The sequence below is a fragment of the Bidens hawaiensis genome, unplaced genomic scaffold (assembly GCF_021521415.1).
Source record: "Bidens hawaiensis isolate Kalapana, Puna unplaced genomic scaffold, B.hawaiensis_p1.1 tig00001576_1, whole genome shotgun sequence".
NCBI classification, from domain to species: domain Eukaryota; kingdom Viridiplantae; phylum Streptophyta; class Magnoliopsida; order Asterales; family Asteraceae; genus Bidens; species Bidens hawaiensis.
In genome coordinates, this window is record NW_027491089.1 from 492,894 (window position 1) to 514,830 (window position 21,937).

Sequence of the window (21,937 nt, forward strand, 5' to 3'; positions counted from 1 at the left end):
ACATCCATCACACACCACACACCACACCACCACCCTTAGTAAAAAACCAACACATGTGATGGATTTAAGGTTGGTGATGTGGCACCATTTGATTGGGTGGGGTGTGTGATGAGTGATGCCACCACATCCACCACCCACCACACCCAATTGTGGTGTGCCATCTCATCCTACCACATTCCATCACAAGTGATGGAACTTAGTAGGGGTGGTGGTGTGTTATGATAAGATTTTTGTTTTATTTATAATAAATACTGAAATAAATAAAAATAAAAAAAGATTGCATTAAATAAAAAATAAAACAAGATTAAATAAAAGGAAAATTCACAAAATGACCCTTTTAGGAGAGAGAAAGTCTAAAGTAGCCATAAATTTCAACATATTCCCAAAATAGCCCATCAAATTTGGACCGAGGAGACGAGATCTGGAAAAAATCCTCCGGCCAATAAAATTCAGACTAAGTGTCAAAATTCGACGGGTTTTTTAAAAATATTGGGGGACCAGTCCATATTTCCTATTAAAAGTTCTTGAAATAAAACAGTTTTTTCCGATGGTCTTTTAATGTTTCCTAACGGGTCCCCACAACTTCCAAAAACATGGGAAAATGTGTCTTCAAATTCAGTCTTTCAAGACGCGTTTAGGGTGAATTTGTACCAAAAAGACAAGTTTGTAGTTTATTTCTTATGTGTTTTAATTTAGTCCACACCTTCAAAATTTATTTATAATCCGTCTAAACCGACAATATATTATGTGATTCAGTCTATTCCGACATGATCATCCAAAGAATATACATGAGTTATCTTCATCATCTTCCTCTTCATACCACCATAAACCATCCTCTCATACCACCCTAAACCTAACTTCCATGGAACTTGATAATGTTGTTGTTTGTTATGGTGGTAATTTGCAAACCGGTAACGGAAGGTATTATTATATTCCAATAAACTGTAAACGGGGAGGTGTTGGTCTTGCTTCAAACATCAACCATTCCAAGCTAATTGCTTTACTTGAAGCTCGGTTTAAGGTAACACGCATTTCCCGATTATCATACAAGTTCTCATCGTACTCGTAAGAATATACTACATACTCGTCTCCTTCGTACAAAATTTAAAGATTCGTGTCTTGAAAGACAAATTTGTAATGCACATTTTTCCATGAGCTCAAAATTTGTAGGGTCGAGATAAGAATTTTTAATAAACCGTCTGGCAAGACAACTTTTTAATATTAAGATTTCGTAAAGAATATGGAGAATATGAACGGGTACCTCAATCTTTTCAAAAATATGATCCACTTAGTTCAAATTTATCAGGTAAGTGTCTTGAAAGATAAAATGAAATTGCACAATTTTCCATGTCTTTAAAATTTATAGGGGTTAGATGAGAAACTTAACTAATCCATCTAGCAAGAAAGCTTTGTAAAATATATTTTAGTTCAAAATATGGACGGGTCCCTCGATATTTATAAATATATGGTCTTCCTCGTACAAATTCACCCTAAATGCATCTTGAAAGACTGAATTTGAAGGCACATTTTCCCATGTTTTTAAAAGTTGTGGGGACCCGTTAGGAAACATTAAAAGACCGTCGGAAAAGACTGTTTTATTTCAAGAACTTTTAATAGGAAATATGGACCGGTCCCCCGATATTTTTAAAAAACCGTCGGATTTTGACACTTGTCTGAATTTTATTGGCCGGAGGATTTTTTCAGATCTCGTCTCCTCAGTCCAAATTTGATGGGCTATTTTAGGAATATGTTGAAATTAGGGCTACTTTAGACTTTCTCTCTTATAAAAGGGCCATTTTGAGAATTTACAAAGACAACTAAATTAAAAAAACCGACAAAAAAAAACCTACGGCCCTTCCCAACCCCACTTGTCGCATATCTCGCGTTTGCGTTGAAGTATGATCGATTTAAAGGGTTCGTCAACATGTTCGTGTGGTCGTATGAGGAATGTTAGATCAGTTTTTTTGGTTTTCATTCAAATGGTTGATATAGGTCTCTTCACGTTTCATTTTTAAAATATGAGCCTCTTTCTTTCGCTCATTCGTCTCGGCCATTTCCGCCAACTTAGCCGACTTGTATTCGGCGAAGTTTTCGGCCACCGCTTCCTTTCTGAGTCTTGAAGATTCCCCAGTTTTCTTGCGATGCGGCCGTGTGGGTGCGGGTGTGTCTTCGTCGGGATCGTCTCTGGGTTCCTCGTTCAAGTTCATGCTCGGCATGTTGCATGACAAGCCGTCGGTAGACGTTGTGTAGTACCCGGACTCGGAAGTTATTGATCTTTTTGAAGAAGATCATTTCTTCCTTGGAGCCGTCGGTCCGTTCATATCGACCATGGGAATCGGTTCCCACTTCGGGTGACGTCTTGCAACCTCCTACGCTTCCAAGTGGGGAAAAGGTCTTCATCGGAAAACGTTGATATAATCGCGCAAAGCTTCCTTTATGATAGTCGCCTCGCTCGCTCCGCTTTTTGAAGTTCGGGACTACAAAACATTGAGAAAAAAATATGTATATATATATATATATATAATTTCAAAATAAAGTAATAGATTATTAAAAAAATAAACTAAAATAGTTACCAATTGGACGAAACAAGCATTAAATTTTGACATTTTTCGATTCAAATCTTCCCACTTGGCAATCATTTGATCCTTGTTTCGTACGGTTGAGCCGGGAAGTTTCGAGAAATGTTCATTAATACGTTTCCATAACATTTCTTTTTTTGTTGGTTTGAGTGTTTTTTGATTCGGAGTAGTGTAAATAAGCCTTGGTCAAGGCGACATCCTCAGCGGGCAACCAACGCCTCTTCGCGGGTTCATCTTGATCCTCCTCCGCAGGTTCATATTCATCCACATTGTTCACTTCATGACGAAAAGCACTTGCAAATTGATGTGTAACATCGTTATCGTCTAGGGGATCGACGGAAATTTGAGACGGTTGAGATTGAAGCATTTGAAAAGCATTATTTGGATAATTTTGGGTAGAAAAAGGAAGAATAAAAGGTTGGTTTCGATACGATTGAAAAGATTGGTTTTGGGACGGTTGATAATAAGGGTGTTGTTGGGAAGGGTGTTGTTGGTTTTGGTACGGTTGAAAAAGTTGTGGATAATAAGGTTGTTGTTGGGAATGTTGTTGTTGGAATGGTTGGGTTGTGTCGGGTTCGTCTTGTAACCAAAATCTCGTCGGTTCGCCTAGATTTTGTCGAACATTTGGTCGGGGTTGGGCTTTCTTTTAACCCGAGCCATGTGTCTTAGAACCCTCCATTGGTGTAATGTTAAAATGTTGTGTGTAGTAGAAGATCGATTTGAGTTGGATTTGAGTTTGTTTTGAAAATATATTTATAGGTAAAATAATTCTATTTTTTATTTTAAACCCCCTCCCTCCCAACGGTTGTCCACCTCAACAGTAATATTTCTCGAAAACCACCGCGTGATGGCCATCACGTTGACCCTCTCATCACGCGTGATGAGAGGGCCGGCGGCGGTATTTGCCAAGCCATCACGCGTGATGGCTGGCCTCCATGCTCCACCCGGTTCCTTCTAACTCCCACCTATTTAAATTGAAAGTTGGTGAGAGTTATTAGCAAGTTAGTGTTGTTATTTAAGGATTGGGGATTCAAATTTAATAATAATAACTTTGATTTTATGTTGATCAGAAATGATTCGAATTTAGACTTTAAAAGTATTTTTCTCTAGCAATCCTATAATAACTGCAAATAACTTTGATACTTGGTTCTAAGCTATATAGATTTCAGTACTAATAGAATAAGTGTGTTAGCATGTGGACTCATCAGGTCGGTTTAAACATGACCCATTTAGCACTGCACTTAAGTGAGTTTATAGGGTTAACTCAAAAACAACCAAACCCATTTAAACTAAAATTAAACCTATAAATTTTATGTGAGGTTCGATGTATTTAACAAATGAGGTTTAGTGACCACAAAAATAAAATTAACCCCATCAATTTTTCGATGACATGAATTGCTTATATGGCAAAAACGTGTCTCACAAATCGAGTGTTAATTAGAAATGTAGGACATGTTAACTGGAAATTTTAGCCCCCTTAGTTTTTTAAGGCTTCATTGGAGTGTTCATTTAAACTTAGGTAGTGTGTGTTAAGTATCTCTTTTAATTTGTAGTAAGGTAATTTTTTCCTAAAAAGTCAAAAGGAATTATATGTATTGAGTCCGTTCAATCCATATTATTTGTGTCCGACTCATCCATATTATTTGTGTCCAGCCCACACTTATTTTTTTAAATAAATCCTTAAAGTCGAAGAACGGAAAACCGTTTACCTATTTAATGTAAAGAAGGCCCCATAAGCCCAACTTTTTTTAAACAAAAAAAACCCAGCCCAAATGATTTTTAAACGACAAAAAACTAAGAATAGTCCACACTACCACCCTAATCCAACAACTGAAGCAGAAGATTTTTTGTCTGGGCGCTAAGGTGTAAAAATTAAACTTGAGAAGCAGGCGGTTTAAAGAAGACTCGGACCACTAAACCCAGGTCAAGTCACAAGGTGCACACAAATCACAATTTAGACACTAGGCAAGCAACATGTTCATCATTTGTTTTTTTTTTTCGATTTGGTATGTTAATGTTTGGAAGAATTGGTCCTTGAATTTGGTCTTCTTTCAAGAGTTTTTTTTGTTTTTTTTTTTCTAATTTTTGTTATTAAATGTGTGAAATTTATAAGAATTTTTGTTTGCTGTAGTGATATACATGTTAGATTAATTATCATAGGAAAACTGGTAATTCATATTCAAAGAGAACTTTCCGAAATTTTGATTCGACATCCGTAATTGATGAGTTTAAAGATCTTAAAGGTCGCCCCGTTGAGTTGTGATTCTTTTTCAGATACCCATCTTTCCTCTCACATATTGTCTTTGTTTAAAAAATAGGTTTTTCATGTATGAGAACAAGTTGAATAATTTATTTGGTATTTTAGTTGAATGATTAAAATATAGTTTTTATTTTTCGACCCGACCCGAAACTTTTGTAAAAGTAGGAAAAAAAATTCTGGGTCTCGTGACTTTCGGCTCATCCATAGTAAATGTTCAAGATCTTCAATTGCACACAACCACTCAATGTCATCAAAAAAATCTCTAACAGGATAAGTTTTTGTTAGTATGGAATCGCATGTGGAAAATATACGTTTAGAGTTGGAATTGTATTTTGGGGTTGGTTAATAAAGCTAAAGAAAACAGGGTGGGGGTGGGTTAGTTAAAGAATTTTAACCTGACTTTGTTATACAAATGGAGGTGAAGAGTCATTAATCGGAATGGCAAAGGAAACGAGATTTGGGCCCAGATTATGAAGGAGATTCTTAGGCTCAACTATGAAGACTCTCTCGGTCATTAGGTGTTCAACTTGGAGATAAATCTTAATCTTAAATCTTAAACATATATAAACAAAAAATTTAAAAACTTTCTGGTTGCTCCCCACCTCCTCTCAAGCCACAAGATTAATTTGTTTATAATGGTGACTTATCATGCATTTGACCAAACTTCACGGGTATGAGTTTCACCAAACGCAGATAGCCCTTAAACGGGTTATAACACCTCATTAAATTAAAAAATAATATTACTAAATATTTGATCTGGAAATCCTATAAAATAGGGATGTAATAAAAATTACCAACCATTTTGAGAAAAAAGATATTATTTATAATTAAGAAACAATTTTATAGTAAAAAAAAAAATAAACGGGTTATGATCTCACCAAATCCAGATAGCTTTTAAAAGAGTTACAAAATCTCATTTATTTGTGAAACATTTTAATCATCAAACCCTAACTCAGGGGCGGATCTAATGTGGGTTCACCGGGTTCACGGGAACCCACTGACTTTCAGATTGTTCGTAGAACGTCCATATAAAAAGGCTAGAATGAACCCATATATAAAATACAAAGTTAATCTATAAACAAATTAGACAAATGCTCTAGTGGTTAAGACTATGCTTTGTAATTGAAGATACCAGGTTCAATTCTCTCTTGTTGCAACATGCCTCCATGTTAGCTTTCTTGTGTGCTGTGTAATTGTGCTAATGCCTTTTTTTTAAATATCTAGGACAAAATTATTGTTTAATAATTTATTTATCAATGTATATGCTTCATATATATCTAGAATCTAGATATTGGGAAAAAAGATGAAGATGTGGCATAATTAAACAAATAGGATTGTTTTAAGTGTAAAGATGTATGCAATTGCAGCATTTGTATTTATGTTTATGAAACTTTATCCTCTTATGACTTGCGAAATTAAAGAGGCAATTTAAGGTAGATTTAACTGTAGGAAAAACGTGGTCATCAGCCCACTCGTAAAGTTACACCAATGGCAAAGGCATGTGGATTATCCTCTGTTTTTTAACGGAGACGTTTTTTTTAATTACCGCATCGTATTTTTATTATGTGATTAACCTTACTTGTCCAAACCGTCGTATCGACCCGAAAATTTTTATGCCCAATCCTATGAAATCGAGCACATATATGTTATTTTGGTGATATAGGTAAGATCTTATCTTGACCTATTGGGAGTTGTTGGGTGGTTCTTTTCGTACTAGATGGAAGAAGTTTATACCATTGGGGTTAGGTTCGGTAGTGGTGTTTTTCGGGTTGTTCGGTTGGGTTGTTTGGGTTTTTGGTCAAGAAAAGTTGACCCGATAATCGACCCATATAAATTCGAGATGGTTGGGTTTGGGCTAGTTCTGGTTAAGTTGTTCGGTTTTCGGGTTTAAATGTAAAATGAAAAAAAAAGTTTCACAAAATATCATTCTCCTGCTAAATAAATATCATAAAAATTCAAACATTATATGATAATATGATATGATGCTAAAAAGTCTAGAGACTAATCATCTATACTATATATAATATATGAGAGGAGGGCAAATTAAAATACCTTAATTTTAAGGGATTTACAATCTATATAAGACATGGTACAACATACATAGCATATTGAAAAGGACAAAATGGTCTTTCAAACATAATATTCAACGTGCATTTTCAATTCTTTGAAAATATTAACAAATTTTTACCGTCAACTTTACTAGACTTTTGTTAAATTAAATAATAATTGTAAGTTTGGTCCCTCATCTTTCACTATATACTAGTCAGTTGCTCGCGCGATGCAACGGTGTATGCGCAAACGCAACCAGTGTTATTACGTATGTAATCTCGCAATGGTACGTGCGTAACCCGAAGGTGATATGCCTTTAGCGTGGCTTCGGACGTGTAACCAGTGCCAGTAAGCGCGCCAAATAATGCCTATACCCCGAGCAACCTGGTATGTATAAACAATGTCATCCAGGTAAGTGGCGGTAACTGATGTTTGAACGTGCGTAACTGGTGGCGACAAGCAAGAAGCAAAGATTAAATGTACAATAATCTCAAAACCCAGTCCGCTTTGCGAACTTGTTCCGACCCGAAAACGTTTTGACATGAACCCTTTCGATCTAAACTCATCTCGACATGAATTAAATTAACCCTTTTTGTATTAACCTGTTCCAACCCTAACTTGTTCCAACACCATTACCCGAACCTGCTCGACCCGTTGTCGGTAGTAACTGATCACGTTAGATGTTAGTTTTTAAAAAATTAATAAACTATAGCAATACTATACTCAAATTAAAGAGAACAGAATACTCGTTTTTATGGTGTAATTTTTTACAAAGTATATTAACGTGTGAAAAAGTTACGGCCGCTAAAAAGGCGTGGGGTAGGTAGTTTATAATTAGGGGGAATGTGTAACTATTTAATATATTAACAAAACTTGATTGAAGTTGAATAACCATTATTGTATATTATTTTGGAATAAACAAAAACTATTTTACCCTTACATTCTTAAAATTTTATGAATTGTTACTTGTATTTTATGCAACAAGAGTGGTACCTCTAAAAATTTAAGAGGCCCCTCACTCCTATACTATATATAGTATAGATTATTTTTTATTTTAATTTTAAACCAACTTCCCCCCAACGATTTTTAAACGATCATAACTTTTTCATATCAATATTTTTTTTATAAAAAAGTTACACTATAAAAACGAGTATTTTATTCTCTTTAATTTGAGTATGATATCATCGTAGTTTTTTTATATTAAAAAAATAACATGTTACATATTGTTGTTCACAACTCGGTTTTGACAATTTTTAAGTTAAAACATTTGAGACAAACCATTAGTAACGGTTTTTGTTGACGAGAATCGAAACTAAATTGTTAAAATTGAAACCGAAAGTTAAAGAAAAACGAACTGTGAAACCTAAAATATGGTCGGTTTAAACGATTTGAAAGTTTTAAACCGAACCATGAACACACATAATTGTTACGTGATTACCAGAGTTTGTATTCAAACACCCGCTGCATCGCGCGAGCTTTCGTCTAGTAGAACATAATATTTTAAACACTTATCTTCCAAACTGAAACGTATTTATAAAGAAAAGACAACAAATGTTCTGGTTGTTTTCAGGTTTCACGTTTTGGTTTCTTATTAAGGAAAAAATGACCTGATAATCGACCCATTTAAGGTTCGGGTTATTCGGGTATTCTAATTTTCAGGTTTGGGTGGCTTGAAGTCGAGTTCGGTATTCGGGTACAACTAAAAATGACACCTCCAGTGACATGATAATCTCAACATCTTTCTCTTATCACAATGCACGCTCAGTTCATCAAAACTGGCCTTCACACCTGCACTCAACAACACCCACCTGACCAATTCACATGGAACACACTTATCAAATCTTACTCACTATCCTCATCACCATTCTCAGCCATTCAATTTTACAACTTTATGCTTTTATCCAACACCCAACCAAACTCTTACACTTTCCCATCACTTTTCAAATCATGTGCAAGAATTGAGGGGTTGAACGAGGGTAAACAGGTTCATGGGCATGTTTTGAAGCTTGGGGTGTGTTCTGATAAGTTTGTGCATACTTCTTTGATTGATTTTTATGTGAAAGTTGGAGAGGTGGAGGATGCACGGTTAGTGTTTGATAAAAGTTCGATGAGAGATGCGGTTTCGTTTACCGCGTTGATTACAGGTGGGAATGGTAAATGGGTCGGGTTGGGTTACGGGTCTGTTGAATGGTTTCGGGTCGAAACGGGGCAGTTTTGAAAAACGGGTTATTTTGGTTGGGATGAAATGTGTGTTGGATCATAACGGATTCGGGCCTGTACGGGTTTAAGGCCAAAACGGGTTGGTTTAAAAAATGTATTTTTTTACTCTTTCCTTTTTTTTAAAAATTACTGTACATATGAGATTTACTTTGGGTTTTCTGTACTGGTTACGTGCACGACGTAGGTTACGCGACCTATGGCCAAAAACGCGTGGAACGGGTTAGGGTCAGAACGGGTCGATTTAGGAAAAGGTTCATGTCGGTTTGGGTTGAAAGGGGTGTTGGGTCAGAATGGTTGCCGGTTAGAACGGGTTTAAGGCTAAAATGGATTGGTCTAATAAATGTTTTTTTCCCCTAAATTACTATACATGTCAGCTTTACTTCGGGTTTTTAGGTCAAGTCTTTGACCATTTTCTCTTTACGTAAACGGGGGGTAAGACCGCGAAACCAGAACTGATTAGACCCTGTTATTTACAATAGGGTGGGGTCCGGGTCCTAAGAATACCACTAAACGGATCCGAGTCTGGTCTCACAGGGTTTTCCATTTTCTCTTTATATAAACCGGGTATGACCCGTGAGACCTGAACCCTGAACCGATCAGACCCGGTTATAAGATTATTTACAATATGGTCCGGTCCCCGGTCCCAGTAATACCACTAAACGGTTTCAGGTCGGGTCTCACGGGTTTGATCCCGTTGCATACCCTAGTTATATGTGCTTAAATGCAGTTACGCGCATTCCGATGCCGGTTACTTGTACCAAGGCTGGGAAACGCGCATTTCGCGCCATTTAACACGCATAACCCAACCGCGGTACGCGCTTAAGTCCGTGCTTTGCACAAGTAATCAGTGTCGGTTACACGCGCGGAGTTACCTACCCGTGTTTAACGCCTGTTACACACGTTCAGGTCTTAGTTACGCGCACAACATTGATTACAAAAGATATGGGATAGTTGGTCATCAAACAAAGTTGATTACAGGGTACACGAATCAAGGGCGGTTAGAAGACGCTCGTAAACTGTTCAATGAAATGCCTGTGCGAGATGTGGTGTCATGGAACTCTATAATATCCGGTCATACCCGAAACAAACTGTTTGAAGAGGCAATCGATCTGTTTAACAAGATGCAAAGAGCCAGAATCAAACCGAATGAGAGCACATTAGTCACAGTTCTTTCTGCTTGTGCTCAATCGGGTAATCTTACAACAGGAGAACAAATCAACACTTGGATTATAAACCATAAACTTTCTTCAAACGTTCGGCTTGTTAACGCGCTTATTGACATGTACTCAAAATGCAACGAGTTAGACAAAGCTAGAAGCTTATTTGACATAACAGTTAACAAGAATATAGTCACGTGGAATGTGATGATTGGCGGTTATACACATACACACCATTATAAAGAATCTTTGGACCTCTTTAGAACGATGCTGCAGTTAAAGTACGAAGCGAATGAAGTCACGTTGTTAAGCGTTCTTCCAGCTTGTGCTCACATGGGTGCTCTTGATATCGGAAAATGGATCCACGCTTACATTGGAAAGAAGTTTACAGAGTCGTGTAATACTTCTCTATTCACTAGTCTTATTGATATGCATGCAAAGTGTGGAGATATAGAAGCTGCAAAAAGTGTTTTTGAGAGTACGAGACACAAAAGTTTGGCCTCGTGGAATGCAATGATTTCAGGTAAATGAAAAATGGGAAGCTTGTAACGGTCAGCTAACGGGTCAAACTGTGGGGGTCGGCTCAACACTGGTAATTTTTACGTGCAGGGTCCTGTTGAGCTTACACGCTATATGTTAACAAGAACTATAGTACTAAAGCAATGATAAGTTTCTTTAGAATAAAACTGTTTTTGCATAATGAACGTGACTACAATTTAGGCAAAAAGTGACCTGTTTAACCCTTCGACTTGTTTCATCTGTAGCTAATTTATATATTTTGCCTATTTAAGTTGTTACAAATAGAACACAACCCGAATCAATAGCTCGGGTCATAATAACTAACATTTATACGTGGAAAAATGGGTCGGTTGGGTGATAGTTCAGATTAGCTTTGGGCCAAAATAGGTAATTATTTTTTTGCAGGTCAAAACAGTAGGGCTGACCCGTCAACACTTTCCTGTCTATTTCTGAATTTGTGTATTTTGAAAATAATATTATAATTTCTTTTAATAAGTTGTTTTAAGACATTTTAAGCATTTGAATTCAGGTAGATGAAAATTGGTCATAACGAATCAAGTTGGGTTGTGTTGAGCTGATGCGCCAACATTTTCTAGTCCTGTTTTTGTATGTCATAAATACTAAATATGATAACGAGAACTATAGTAGTAAAATAATAATACAGTTTCTTTTGAATAAAACGATTTTGGACATTGTAAACATTTGAATACACTTTAGGCGCATCTTGACTTGTTTAGTTTTTTAACCCGTTTTGTTTTTCCTAATTTATATAATTTAACATGTTTCTATTGTTAAACATCTACCCGAATTATGGGTGGGTAATAACATCTAACTTTTATATGCGAAAACATGGGTGGGTTGGGTGACGGGTCAGATTGGGTTTGGGCCAAAATAGGTAATTTATATTTGCATGTCAAAACAGTCAGGCCGACCCGTCAACAATTTCCTGTGTATTTTTCTTTTTTTTTAAATAGGTAATTTATATTCGCTGTATAGTATTCTTATTTTGTATATATTTAGTCTATTGAATACGACTAGGAGAACTACAATACGCAAGTAATAAAAAATATATATTTTTAATTAAAACGATTTAAGAGGTTGTAGACCCATTTAACCCATAATCCTTTTGACCCATATCATATTTGGCTGATTTTTGTATTTTACGTGTTTGAACTGTAACGAATAAAGTACTGCAATCTAACTTAACATCTCCAATTTCAGGGTTGGCCATGCATAGGCGAGCCCACGAAGCAATTGAAGTTTTCAAGAATATGGTCAACGATGGTTTCACTCCAGATGACATAACATTTGTTGGTGTTTTATCAGCCTGCAGCCATGCCGGACTGGTCAACCTCGGTCAACAATATTTCCACTCCATGATCCAAGATTACAAGATTCCACCCAAACTCCAACACTACGGTTGTCTAATCGATCTTTTAGCCCGAGCCGGTTTGTTTGAAGAAGTCATGGCTGTGATCAAGAACATGGATGTGAACCCAGACAGTGCGATTTGGGGTTCACTTCTTGGCGCTTGCACGCTTCACAAAAACGTTCACTTGGGCGAATATTTTGCTTCAAAGGTTCTTGAACTGGAGCCTGAGAACTCGGGGGCTCATATGCTTTTATCAAATCTTTACGCTGCCAATGGTAAATGGGACGATGTTGCAAGAATCAGAACAAAGTTTAAAGACGACGGGTCAAAAAGAATCCCGGGTTGTACTTCAATTGAAATGGATGGTATCGTTCACGAGTTTCTTGCAAGTGACAAAACACATCCCATGAGTGACAAGATCTATGCTATGTTGGAAGAAGTTAATCGGCTTCTTGATGAATTCGGGCATGTTTCTGATAAGTCTTTGGTGCTTTACGATATGGAAGATGAGTTAAAAGAAGGTATGTTATGTCAACATAGTGAACGGTTAGCTATTGCCTTTGGGTTGATTAGTACAAAGCCTGGGACAACGATTAGGATCATGAAGAACTTGCGGGTTTGTGGGAATTGTCATTCGGCTACGAAGTTGATTTCGAAGATATTTGGAAGGGAGATTATTGCTAGGGATCGGAATCGGTTTCATCATTTTAAAGATGGTGCTTGTTCTTGTATGGATTGTTGGTGAAAGTGTCATGTGTATTTGATAGGTTGTAGTATGTGACATACTATGTATAGTATAATACTATAAAGTTAATGTAAAATTTACAATGCACATGATGTAAAGGTGAGGCAGACTATATATTATATTGCAAAACACTATGATACAGGTGATGTAATCATGTAAACTATTGTGTTTCCTTCACGCGTTGTACGAGAAACTCGGTAACGGGCTTGAGATTTTAAATGCAGATATACAAACACATCATAACGACTAACACTTCGATACAATTTTTTTATCTATACAAAATAAAACTTTGTTGGTATCGGTTAAGCTCATTACGATATCAATATGGTACTGCCTTCACTATATAGCTTGCAATACAAAAAAATATATTCTATTGCGAACACAATTTCGTTTTCAACGAAACTTATATACTTTATTGTAAAAATACATTCGTGTTAACGACGCGACATAGATGAAATAAACATGTCGGAACGAAATACGAAAAGATCTAAAAAAAACTTCATATGGTGATCATTAAGAAAGATCAGTAACTTAGATATACATATGTAATAACAAATTAAGAAACATATTAAAACAATGAATTTTTTTTTTTTTGTGGGGGGGGGGGGGGGGCAGAATTAAAAACAAAGTTTAGCCAAAAAGAATGCTTGAGATCAAATTAAAACAGTTTAGAACTTTGAAGGGTTAATTTGAAAGAACTTAAAAGTTGAGGGACTAAAATTGAAAAGTTTGAACTTAACTATTAGGTTTCTTATAATATATATAGGTTATGTTTGGTTGAGAGTTTTAGAGCTTTTAGGAGATTTTAGTTTCAAGATTTTAAGAAAAAGTTAATACTCAATTAAAATATTTGTTTGATTCAAAGAGCTTAAATCTTTTAGGTTAAGAGAAAAAACTTAAAGTTTGAAGCTCCTACTAATAGTGTTTAGAAAAAGCTATAGGCTTTTATTATTTTAAATTACTTAAAATCCATCGAAAATAAATACATTTACTATTATCTTTTTTATGTATGCTCATTTTAGTCATTTTATAAAAAGCTTCAGCTACTTTGCCAAACATCTAGATATATTTAAAAAACTACAGCTAACAGCTACCAGTTACAGCTAACAGCTACAAACTTCACGCCACTAGCCACCAGCTTCCAGTTGCAGCTAGTTTTGCCAAACATGCCCATAGTATAATACTATATATTGAAAAAAGTTATATTAATTTCCCAAGTATTAAATTAGGAAAATTGGATTCTTTTTTTTTATTAACGACCAACTAAGTAACGCCGGGTACTCTGTAATTGGATTCTAATAATTTAAATTATTGACAATTGGCCAATTTTAATCTTTATTATCACTTTGGCCGGTGACAATCCCAACTATCACTTTTGTTACAAAAATCCCAGTCTAACAAATTGTTAACTCCGTTAGTCGGGTTTTCTTATGTTAATGTTGTTATTTTTATTATTATTATTTATTTGTTAGTGAGGGTAGTTCGGTCATTTCACATTAACTTAGAAGAATATGACTAACGGAGTTAATAATTTGTTAGAGTATGATTGTTGTTAGTAATAAAAGTGATAGTTAGGATTGTCACTGTCCAAAGTGATAGTAGAGATTAATACTGGCCAACTGTCAATAGTTTGGACTATTAGAATCCAATTTCCTAAAAGTTATTAACAACTGAAGATGACTATAGAGAAAAGGATGACGTGTAAGTGAGTTCAATCATAGTTCGTTTAAGCTGATGGATCCCGATTCTCAATGAACCCACTACTTGTCTATTTGATTTGTCGAACCAGCAATGCATTACATGCGATACACGTGCCAATTAGAAATATATTTTTCGTTGATTTTCTACATTAACTAATCTTTGTATGATTGTTTTGCGTATAATTTCACATAATGCGTACGAGTCCAACCACTTCTGACCTAAACCAAACTGCCGTATTTGAAAACGCTCGTTATACGTGCCCATCCCATCCATTTTTCTTGATATAGTTACTTTTGTTTGCATTCTTACGGTACAACCTAGCTCAACCGGTTGTACCATTTTTAGTCCAATCCGATACATAAACTAAGGTATGCACTCGTTAATATGAATTTCAAATTTCTTCTATTTGAACCGTGAACTTAAACCTTAGTAAAGCATAAACTAAGATGAATAAGTCATATATTCATTAATAATAAAATATAATATCATACATTAGTTAATAATCGGTTATTTTGCCCTAGCACTTTCATCATAGATACCATAGATGAATAAGTCATATATTCATTCGTAAATCATCCATTAAAGACAATCAAGTTGTAAGCTTTAAAGAGAAGATAAATTTATAAATATTAAAGTGTGATCACCAGATTACCATTTGCATACTTCAAATTAATCACTTTTTATCAACTTACATATCTTTTATGTTTATTTTATAAATGACGACTCTTTTCTATTTAGGATATCATACTCTTCAAATTTGAAGAACCCCGATGCCTTACTCTGGCTAGACTTGTTATCTTAAACGAATCCAAGCTTGCTTCAAAGTTTGACTTGGGCATTCCTTCGGAAACCATACCACCGGCTGCCACTTGGCAGTCGTTATGCTGTTTCAAGAGCAGAACTCTCTGGCGTAACATACGGTGGAACGAAAACCCGGGTGGACTCATAATCCGAACTGACAACCTTACATATAAGGCCTATCTCAAAAATTTCATTGCCAATATATATCCACACAAAGTGACACAAGTGGGGAATGAACTCGGGTCTCCACATGAGAACCCAAACGTTCATACCACTAGGTCACAAGTGGGGCAAATCAGCAAATTCAATGTACGATTAAAAGACGAAAAAAAAAACTCTTTCTTATAAGAATTTTAGCCAGTGTTGTAAATACCGGTTCATACCTGCCGGTTGAACCGGAAATACTGAGTTTTGCATATCAATCCGGTATTTTAAGCCTAGTATTTTTGGATGGTTTACTAGAACATCGAATATGTGGCTTTTTTTATTTAATACCAGTTTAAACCGACAAACTGGTTTTATGCCAAGAAATTTTAGATATTTTGCGACTCATATTTTTTAAAAGTTACTTTTAATCTAGCGATTAACATTGAAACGAGTAAACTTTTGGATTATTTTTTAAAAATCGAGTGCGTTTGTATTATTATTTTTTAATTATGGATAAACTTTTGGATTACAGAATCATATAGTTTTAGGTTACTTTTTGAGTTGAAGTCATATTTATATAAAATTACAAGGTAAACTAAATAACCTAGTTTAACCTTGCGATACAACCTGACTCAACCGGTTATACCATTTCTTTAGTCCAATCCGATACAAGCTAAATGGCTTTAAATGTTGAATAGAACCCAAGAGGTCGCCTACAGTTTTTCAAAGCATGATATCACTCCCAAAGGTACTTGAGAATTAATTAAACTACCATTCAATACCGTTTAATGAAAAACTTTTCATTACCTCTAAACCAGTTTAAATTCAAGTCTTCATTGCATAAAATTTCAATATAAGAAACCAGTAGACAGGATCTTGCGTAGGGTTCTGGAATTATGGCTGATACGAAGACAAAGGAAGCTAAGATCTCAATAAAAGCAATAGTAGACAAAGTGGAAAATAGAGTGGTGTATGCTGTAGCTGATCACACCTTTGTTGACATTCTGTTCAGCTTCATGACATTGCCCATGGGAACAATTGTCAGACTCTTGGGTAAACTTGATAATACAAAGTTTGAGGTTCTCGGGAGCTTGAACAATCTGTACCAAAGTCTGAAGGATCTTCCCGAGTGTTACTTCGCTACAGATGAATGCAAGTTTATGCTTCTTAACCCCAGAAGTCTGTCATTTGATTACTGCAGATATCTTAAACTGGCAATAGACGACACCGAGCCCATACAGTATGACGACTGTGAGAACCGTACGTGCCCGGTTGTTGGTAATTACAGAACGGTATCTGGAATGATACATGCTTGTCTCTACACTGGTATTCTGATGTTCGTGTTTATGGATGTGTTTTGGTTTCTGGTATCGCAACTTTTATCATCACGGCGATCTTTGTGTTGAACCTTATACTTCGGCAAGCAGCATTCGATTGCTCACTGAATTTGGAATCACCGACATTAACAATCTAGAGGAGAGAAATATAGAAATGTCTTCTCACCAGGTAAAAACTTAAAACTTTTAAAGTGGACATATCTTGTGTGTTTTCTTTTCTTTATAAAACTATATTAGTTTACTTATATTTGTAGGTGCTTCAGTTATTAAAGATGGCTCTATCAATAGATTATCCTCCTTTTTAGGTTTATGCTCTACTCCGGGTAAAGATCCGCCCGATTTTGATTTGCACATATAGTACAAATGTTCCCATTACCACTTCTTTTGTTATCCCCACCTTTTTTTCAATTCATGCATTCCGTAAAAAAGGTTGACATCCGCCGCAGGGTAAACCACCGCCTCTCAGGTCCCCCGACTGATTCTACCATAGAGGCCAACGATAGACAATAACTCCCCCCCGAACACAGCTTACAACTTTCATCGTACTGTGCTCTCCAAAGAGCAACTCTTCTCAAAATCTCACTCAAAAGGTTCAAAAGGTGCTGAGTTGGAATCCCATTCACATTTGGTTTTTTCTGAGATCCATAATTATACACGAGAATTAGTTAGTTCTGGACAAGATATTAGTTTTGATCAGTTTGATTTACTAGAAAAAGAGACATCAGCAAGCTCAAAGATGGTTCTAGAAGTATCTTTACAGAAGTCTACTTGAAAGCTTTTAGTTGCGGACGCCAAGGAAGATTTTGTTGAATTTCTTTTCGGTTTTTTGTCAATACCTTTAGGAACGGTAGTCGGGACATTGACGAATGGAGCTTCTTCGGTTAGTTATATGGATAATATATTCAAAAGCATTTCGAACATGTGTGTGAAAAGATACCGCAGGTCCCAAGATATCAAGGATATGTTGCGTAAGGCCCTTATTGGGCAGAAGTATCCTTCAAAACACCAAGTTTTCACATTGAGTAACATTCCACCACTTTCGATTAAACGTGAACAAAGAGATCCTAGGAAGAATGGAGGACTACTAAGACAGCGTGGTCAGTTTATGGTGACAGATGACTTGACCATAACCCCGTCATCTTCGTTTTTGGCTCTTGATATTTTGAAAAAGTTTGGAGTCCTGCCTGAAGATATCGAGAAATATGAAGTTAGCATTGGCTTGAAGATATCTTGCTCCACCTTGACCACTAGCCTTGAGCATCAACCGAACAAACTTAAGTTGGGTACTTGATGAGAGTTTATATAAAAGTTTTATTTCTTTTCCAGCAATGTTATATCTTTCAGAAATGGTTGTTGTGTACTTGACTCATCTTGATTTAATGAAGTGGTTTTGAACTTGTTTAGATTTTAGTATTCTTAACTCTATTCAATATGTGTTTTCTAAAGGATTTTTTGTTAGTATATTCTAATTAGTTATATGCAATTATCGAGTCACTTTGTTTACAGTGAAGGGCTTTTGGTTGGCATATTGACCTCAAATTTAAAGTACTATGCAAGTAATTGAGAAATCAGTTTGTTTATAATGAAGGCTATATTTATCATTCAAAATGCATGGAATACAGGGAACGCATACCTGCTAGTTTTCTTAGCAAGAAAAGCATTGTTGTTCCCTGCTACTAAAATCCCAAAGCGTTAACATTCTTCTTCTTGGAATATATGGTCGGTTCGGGTCAAGTCAACGCGGGCCAACCCGATTATGACCCGGTAAGAGTTACACCGAGAATAACGAATACCGAGCCCACTTAATTGTTAACTGGGCTAGACACATCGAACATGGCTAATGGTGACTATAGGCTTTTGTTTTGGTGAATTGGGCTCAAAGCCCATTGGGTTAAAGAATGGTTTAACCCTAAATATTTTATACTTACAGAATAATAATATTATTATATTGAGTAGGCTTCACCAACACAAAACCCTAGCTCCCATATTATCCAGCCACTGCCGCCACTACTTCCGGCGGCGCCATCTCCGGCAGCCGCCACCAGTTCCGGCGCCATCACCCCAGCCACTACATCACCATCGGAACTCGCACCACCGCCGGAAACCAACTACACTTATTGTTTCCGCGCTGCTGCTCATTCTCCGACGAACACGTTTTTCCGGCGAACCAGGTTTCGGCAGCTTCTGTTGGTGTTTGCTGTTGTGTTGCTGTCCTGTTATTGTTCTGATTCTGTTCAGTTGCTGTCCGCCACAAAACTTGTCGCCGCCGTGTTTCTGCCGTCGCCGGAATAAGTCCGCCGGCACCGTGAACCACTGCAGTGCCGAACTTGCTGTCGGATCTTGGTTGTGTCGTTCATCTAGCGCCGTTCGTTAGTATCTCGGTGTCTCACCCGGTTTTGATAACCGAGGTATAAAACTTCTATCTTTTATCTTAAGTTGTTTATCTTTATCATACTCGTATTAGTTGTAACCGGATCCGGGTTCGGGTTTCGGTTTTGGTTCGTTAATCATTTATTTATCCGCTGCGTTTTTATATAGTTCGTTTATATGTTTGTATATTAATATTGATTAATATCTATTAAACAAAATTATTAACTAAAACGGGTTAAAATAGTTTGACCGTTTTCGTTCCGAACCACCGTTGAAACCAAACAGTGGTATCAGAGCCACGGTTACAACGTACGAGTCGATCCCGGTTCGTTTAAACCGGATCTACATCTTAAACTTTAAATCGTTTAAAGTTTTGATCTAGATTTATTTTCGGGTGATTTTGATTTGGCCAAAATTTTGTTTATTTTATTTGACCAAGTCATAACGACCCGAAATTTTATTTATTTTGAATATGTAAATCCGGCCCCGACCTATGTTTGTTGGTTGTGTTTGGTTGTTGAGCTTGTTATTTGGCCATGTGGATGGTTCAAAATTGTAAACGGTTATTATTTTATTTTTCGGTTTTCTTTTGGCATTTGGATGGTTCAAATTTGTAATAAGAAAATTATTGTTAGTTTATAAATTTGTAATAAAGAAGACGCGAAGATAACTGAGGACGGGCTCAAGGATTTCTTGGAGTTAGTGGGAGTTCGGGCAAGATGACTGGATGCATGAAGAAGTCCATCCTTGTGGTTGTTTTGTGTTGTGAACCCCTTGACCCGATCGGTCTCCCTAATTGTCTCTAGCGAGACCGATCACCTTTTGGCCATAAGGATTTACATATTATTATTTGCTATTGTGGTTGCTTGGATTGTTTATAATAGAATTATAATATCACCGACCTAATACCAAATAAATTTGAAAATAAAAATTTTATTAACCAATTTTGTTTTGCAAATTAAAAGCGTTTTGATTTCCAAAACTAATAACTTAATAGATTTCTATTAACTTAAAATTGGTTAGTTGTATCGCGGCAAACTTAGTTTTTTAATAGGTTATTTAAAACTAAGTGTCCTGAGAGATGAAAGGTTTCATCTATTCGTTCCGATAATAAATACAGTAAAATTTGACTTTTACTCTATTTGGTAATTATAAAATTAATCCCAATATAAAACCAATAGTTATGCCAATCCTACTACAAGTCACACTTGAGGCATATTGCGAAATTTCGAGTGTTTGGAGCTACAACACCGCACTTGTTTTCTAACTTATCCCATCAAGGTGAAAGCGTTTTGTTGACACATCCGGCCCTTTCACACGTCACTGTACTAGGACAACTATTACTCTACTCTCCTGTTACGTGCTACACATGTCTGGAGACTTAAAGTGGGCAAAGATGAGGCTAAACGTATCTATAAAGACAATCGTTGTCTCTATAAGCCTCATAACCGATAGTTGTGCTCTATTCACAATTGGCAATCATTTTCAGTCTGCCTAACCACTTATTAATGTTGTGTGCTACAGCTGCCTTTAATAACTGGAAGCCAGATTCTCATGCTCCTATTTTATTAATGTTATTGGGTCATTAATAATAGGACTACCACGTCGAAAATACTTATTAAATTTACTTTTGCTTATTAATCAGATGTCGTCAAACGAAAACTCACCCTACGCCCTTAAGACTATCCTTGAGAAGAATAAACTGAACGGTACCAACTTCATCGAATGGCACCGCAACTTGAGACTTGTTCTCACCATGGCAAAGCGCCTGTATGTTCTCGATGGACCTGTTCCAACCGAGCCTGAAAACAACACAGCCGCTGCTCGAAAAGTTCTTGAGAAGCATAAGGATGACTCGGCTGATGTCTCCTGCATTATGCTAGCCACCATGACTTCTGAGCTTGCTAAAGGCTTGGAAGACTTTGGTGCCTATGAGATGCTTGAACAACTCAAGGGCATTGTCCAGAAACAAGCCCGTCAAGAACGTTTCGACACCATGAAACAACTCATTAGTTGCAAGATGGCAGAAGGGTCTCCCGTCAGTGCGCATGTTCTTAAGATGAAGGGGCACATCGACCAGCTCAAGAAACTTGATTATCCCCTGCCTGATGAGATGGCAGCTGATTTCATCCTCAACTCTCTCACCAGTTCTTACGACTAGTTCATAACGAATTTCAACATGAATGGCTGGGTGAAGACAGTGCCGGAGCTTCACAACATGCTCAAGACGGCTGAGATGAACATTCCTTCTAGGACCAATCAAGTTCTGATGATTCGATCTGCTGGTGTCAAGAAGCCTAATCCCAAGAGCCGGGGTTATAAGGTAAAGGCAAGAAGAATGTTACCATTGCTGCCCCTCGTGCCACCAATGCTAACAAAGGGGTTCCAAAGATACCATCGCCCCCCCCCCCCTGAGGAGCGCCAGTGCTACCGATGCAACCAAATGGGACACTGGATGCGAAATTGTCCTGAATACCTTGATGAGATCAAGATGAAGAGAGCCAATGGTGAAGGCTCTTCTCAAGGTATTTCCATATACGTTATTAAACTTTTCACTGTCTCTAGCAACACATGGGTAATTGATACCGGATGTGGTTTCCACATCGTTAATGTATTGCAGGAGCCTGAGAAGTGAAGGAAACTGAATAAAGGCAACATGGAACTCATCGTTGGAGATGAG

General features: G+C 36.6%; 1 protein-coding gene and 1 long non-coding RNA gene across 2 annotated transcripts in view; one reads left to right on the top strand and one right to left on the bottom strand.

The window, feature by feature from the left end:
* Positions 1-21,937, bottom strand: part of LOC143589088 (uncharacterized) — a 183,052-nt gene that overhangs the window by 67,629 nt on the left and 93,486 nt on the right. The window lies entirely within an intron of this gene.
* Positions 8,635-13,020, top strand: LOC143589067 (pentatricopeptide repeat-containing protein At1g08070, chloroplastic-like). Its single transcript, XM_077069926.1, has 3 exons — positions 8,635-9,032; positions 10,087-10,788; positions 12,006-13,020. Exons 1-3 carry the CDS (start codon positions 8,642-8,644, stop codon positions 12,899-12,901), a joined length of 1,989 nt encoding a protein of 662 aa, XP_076926041.1. The 5' UTR covers positions 8,635-8,641; the 3' UTR covers positions 12,902-13,020.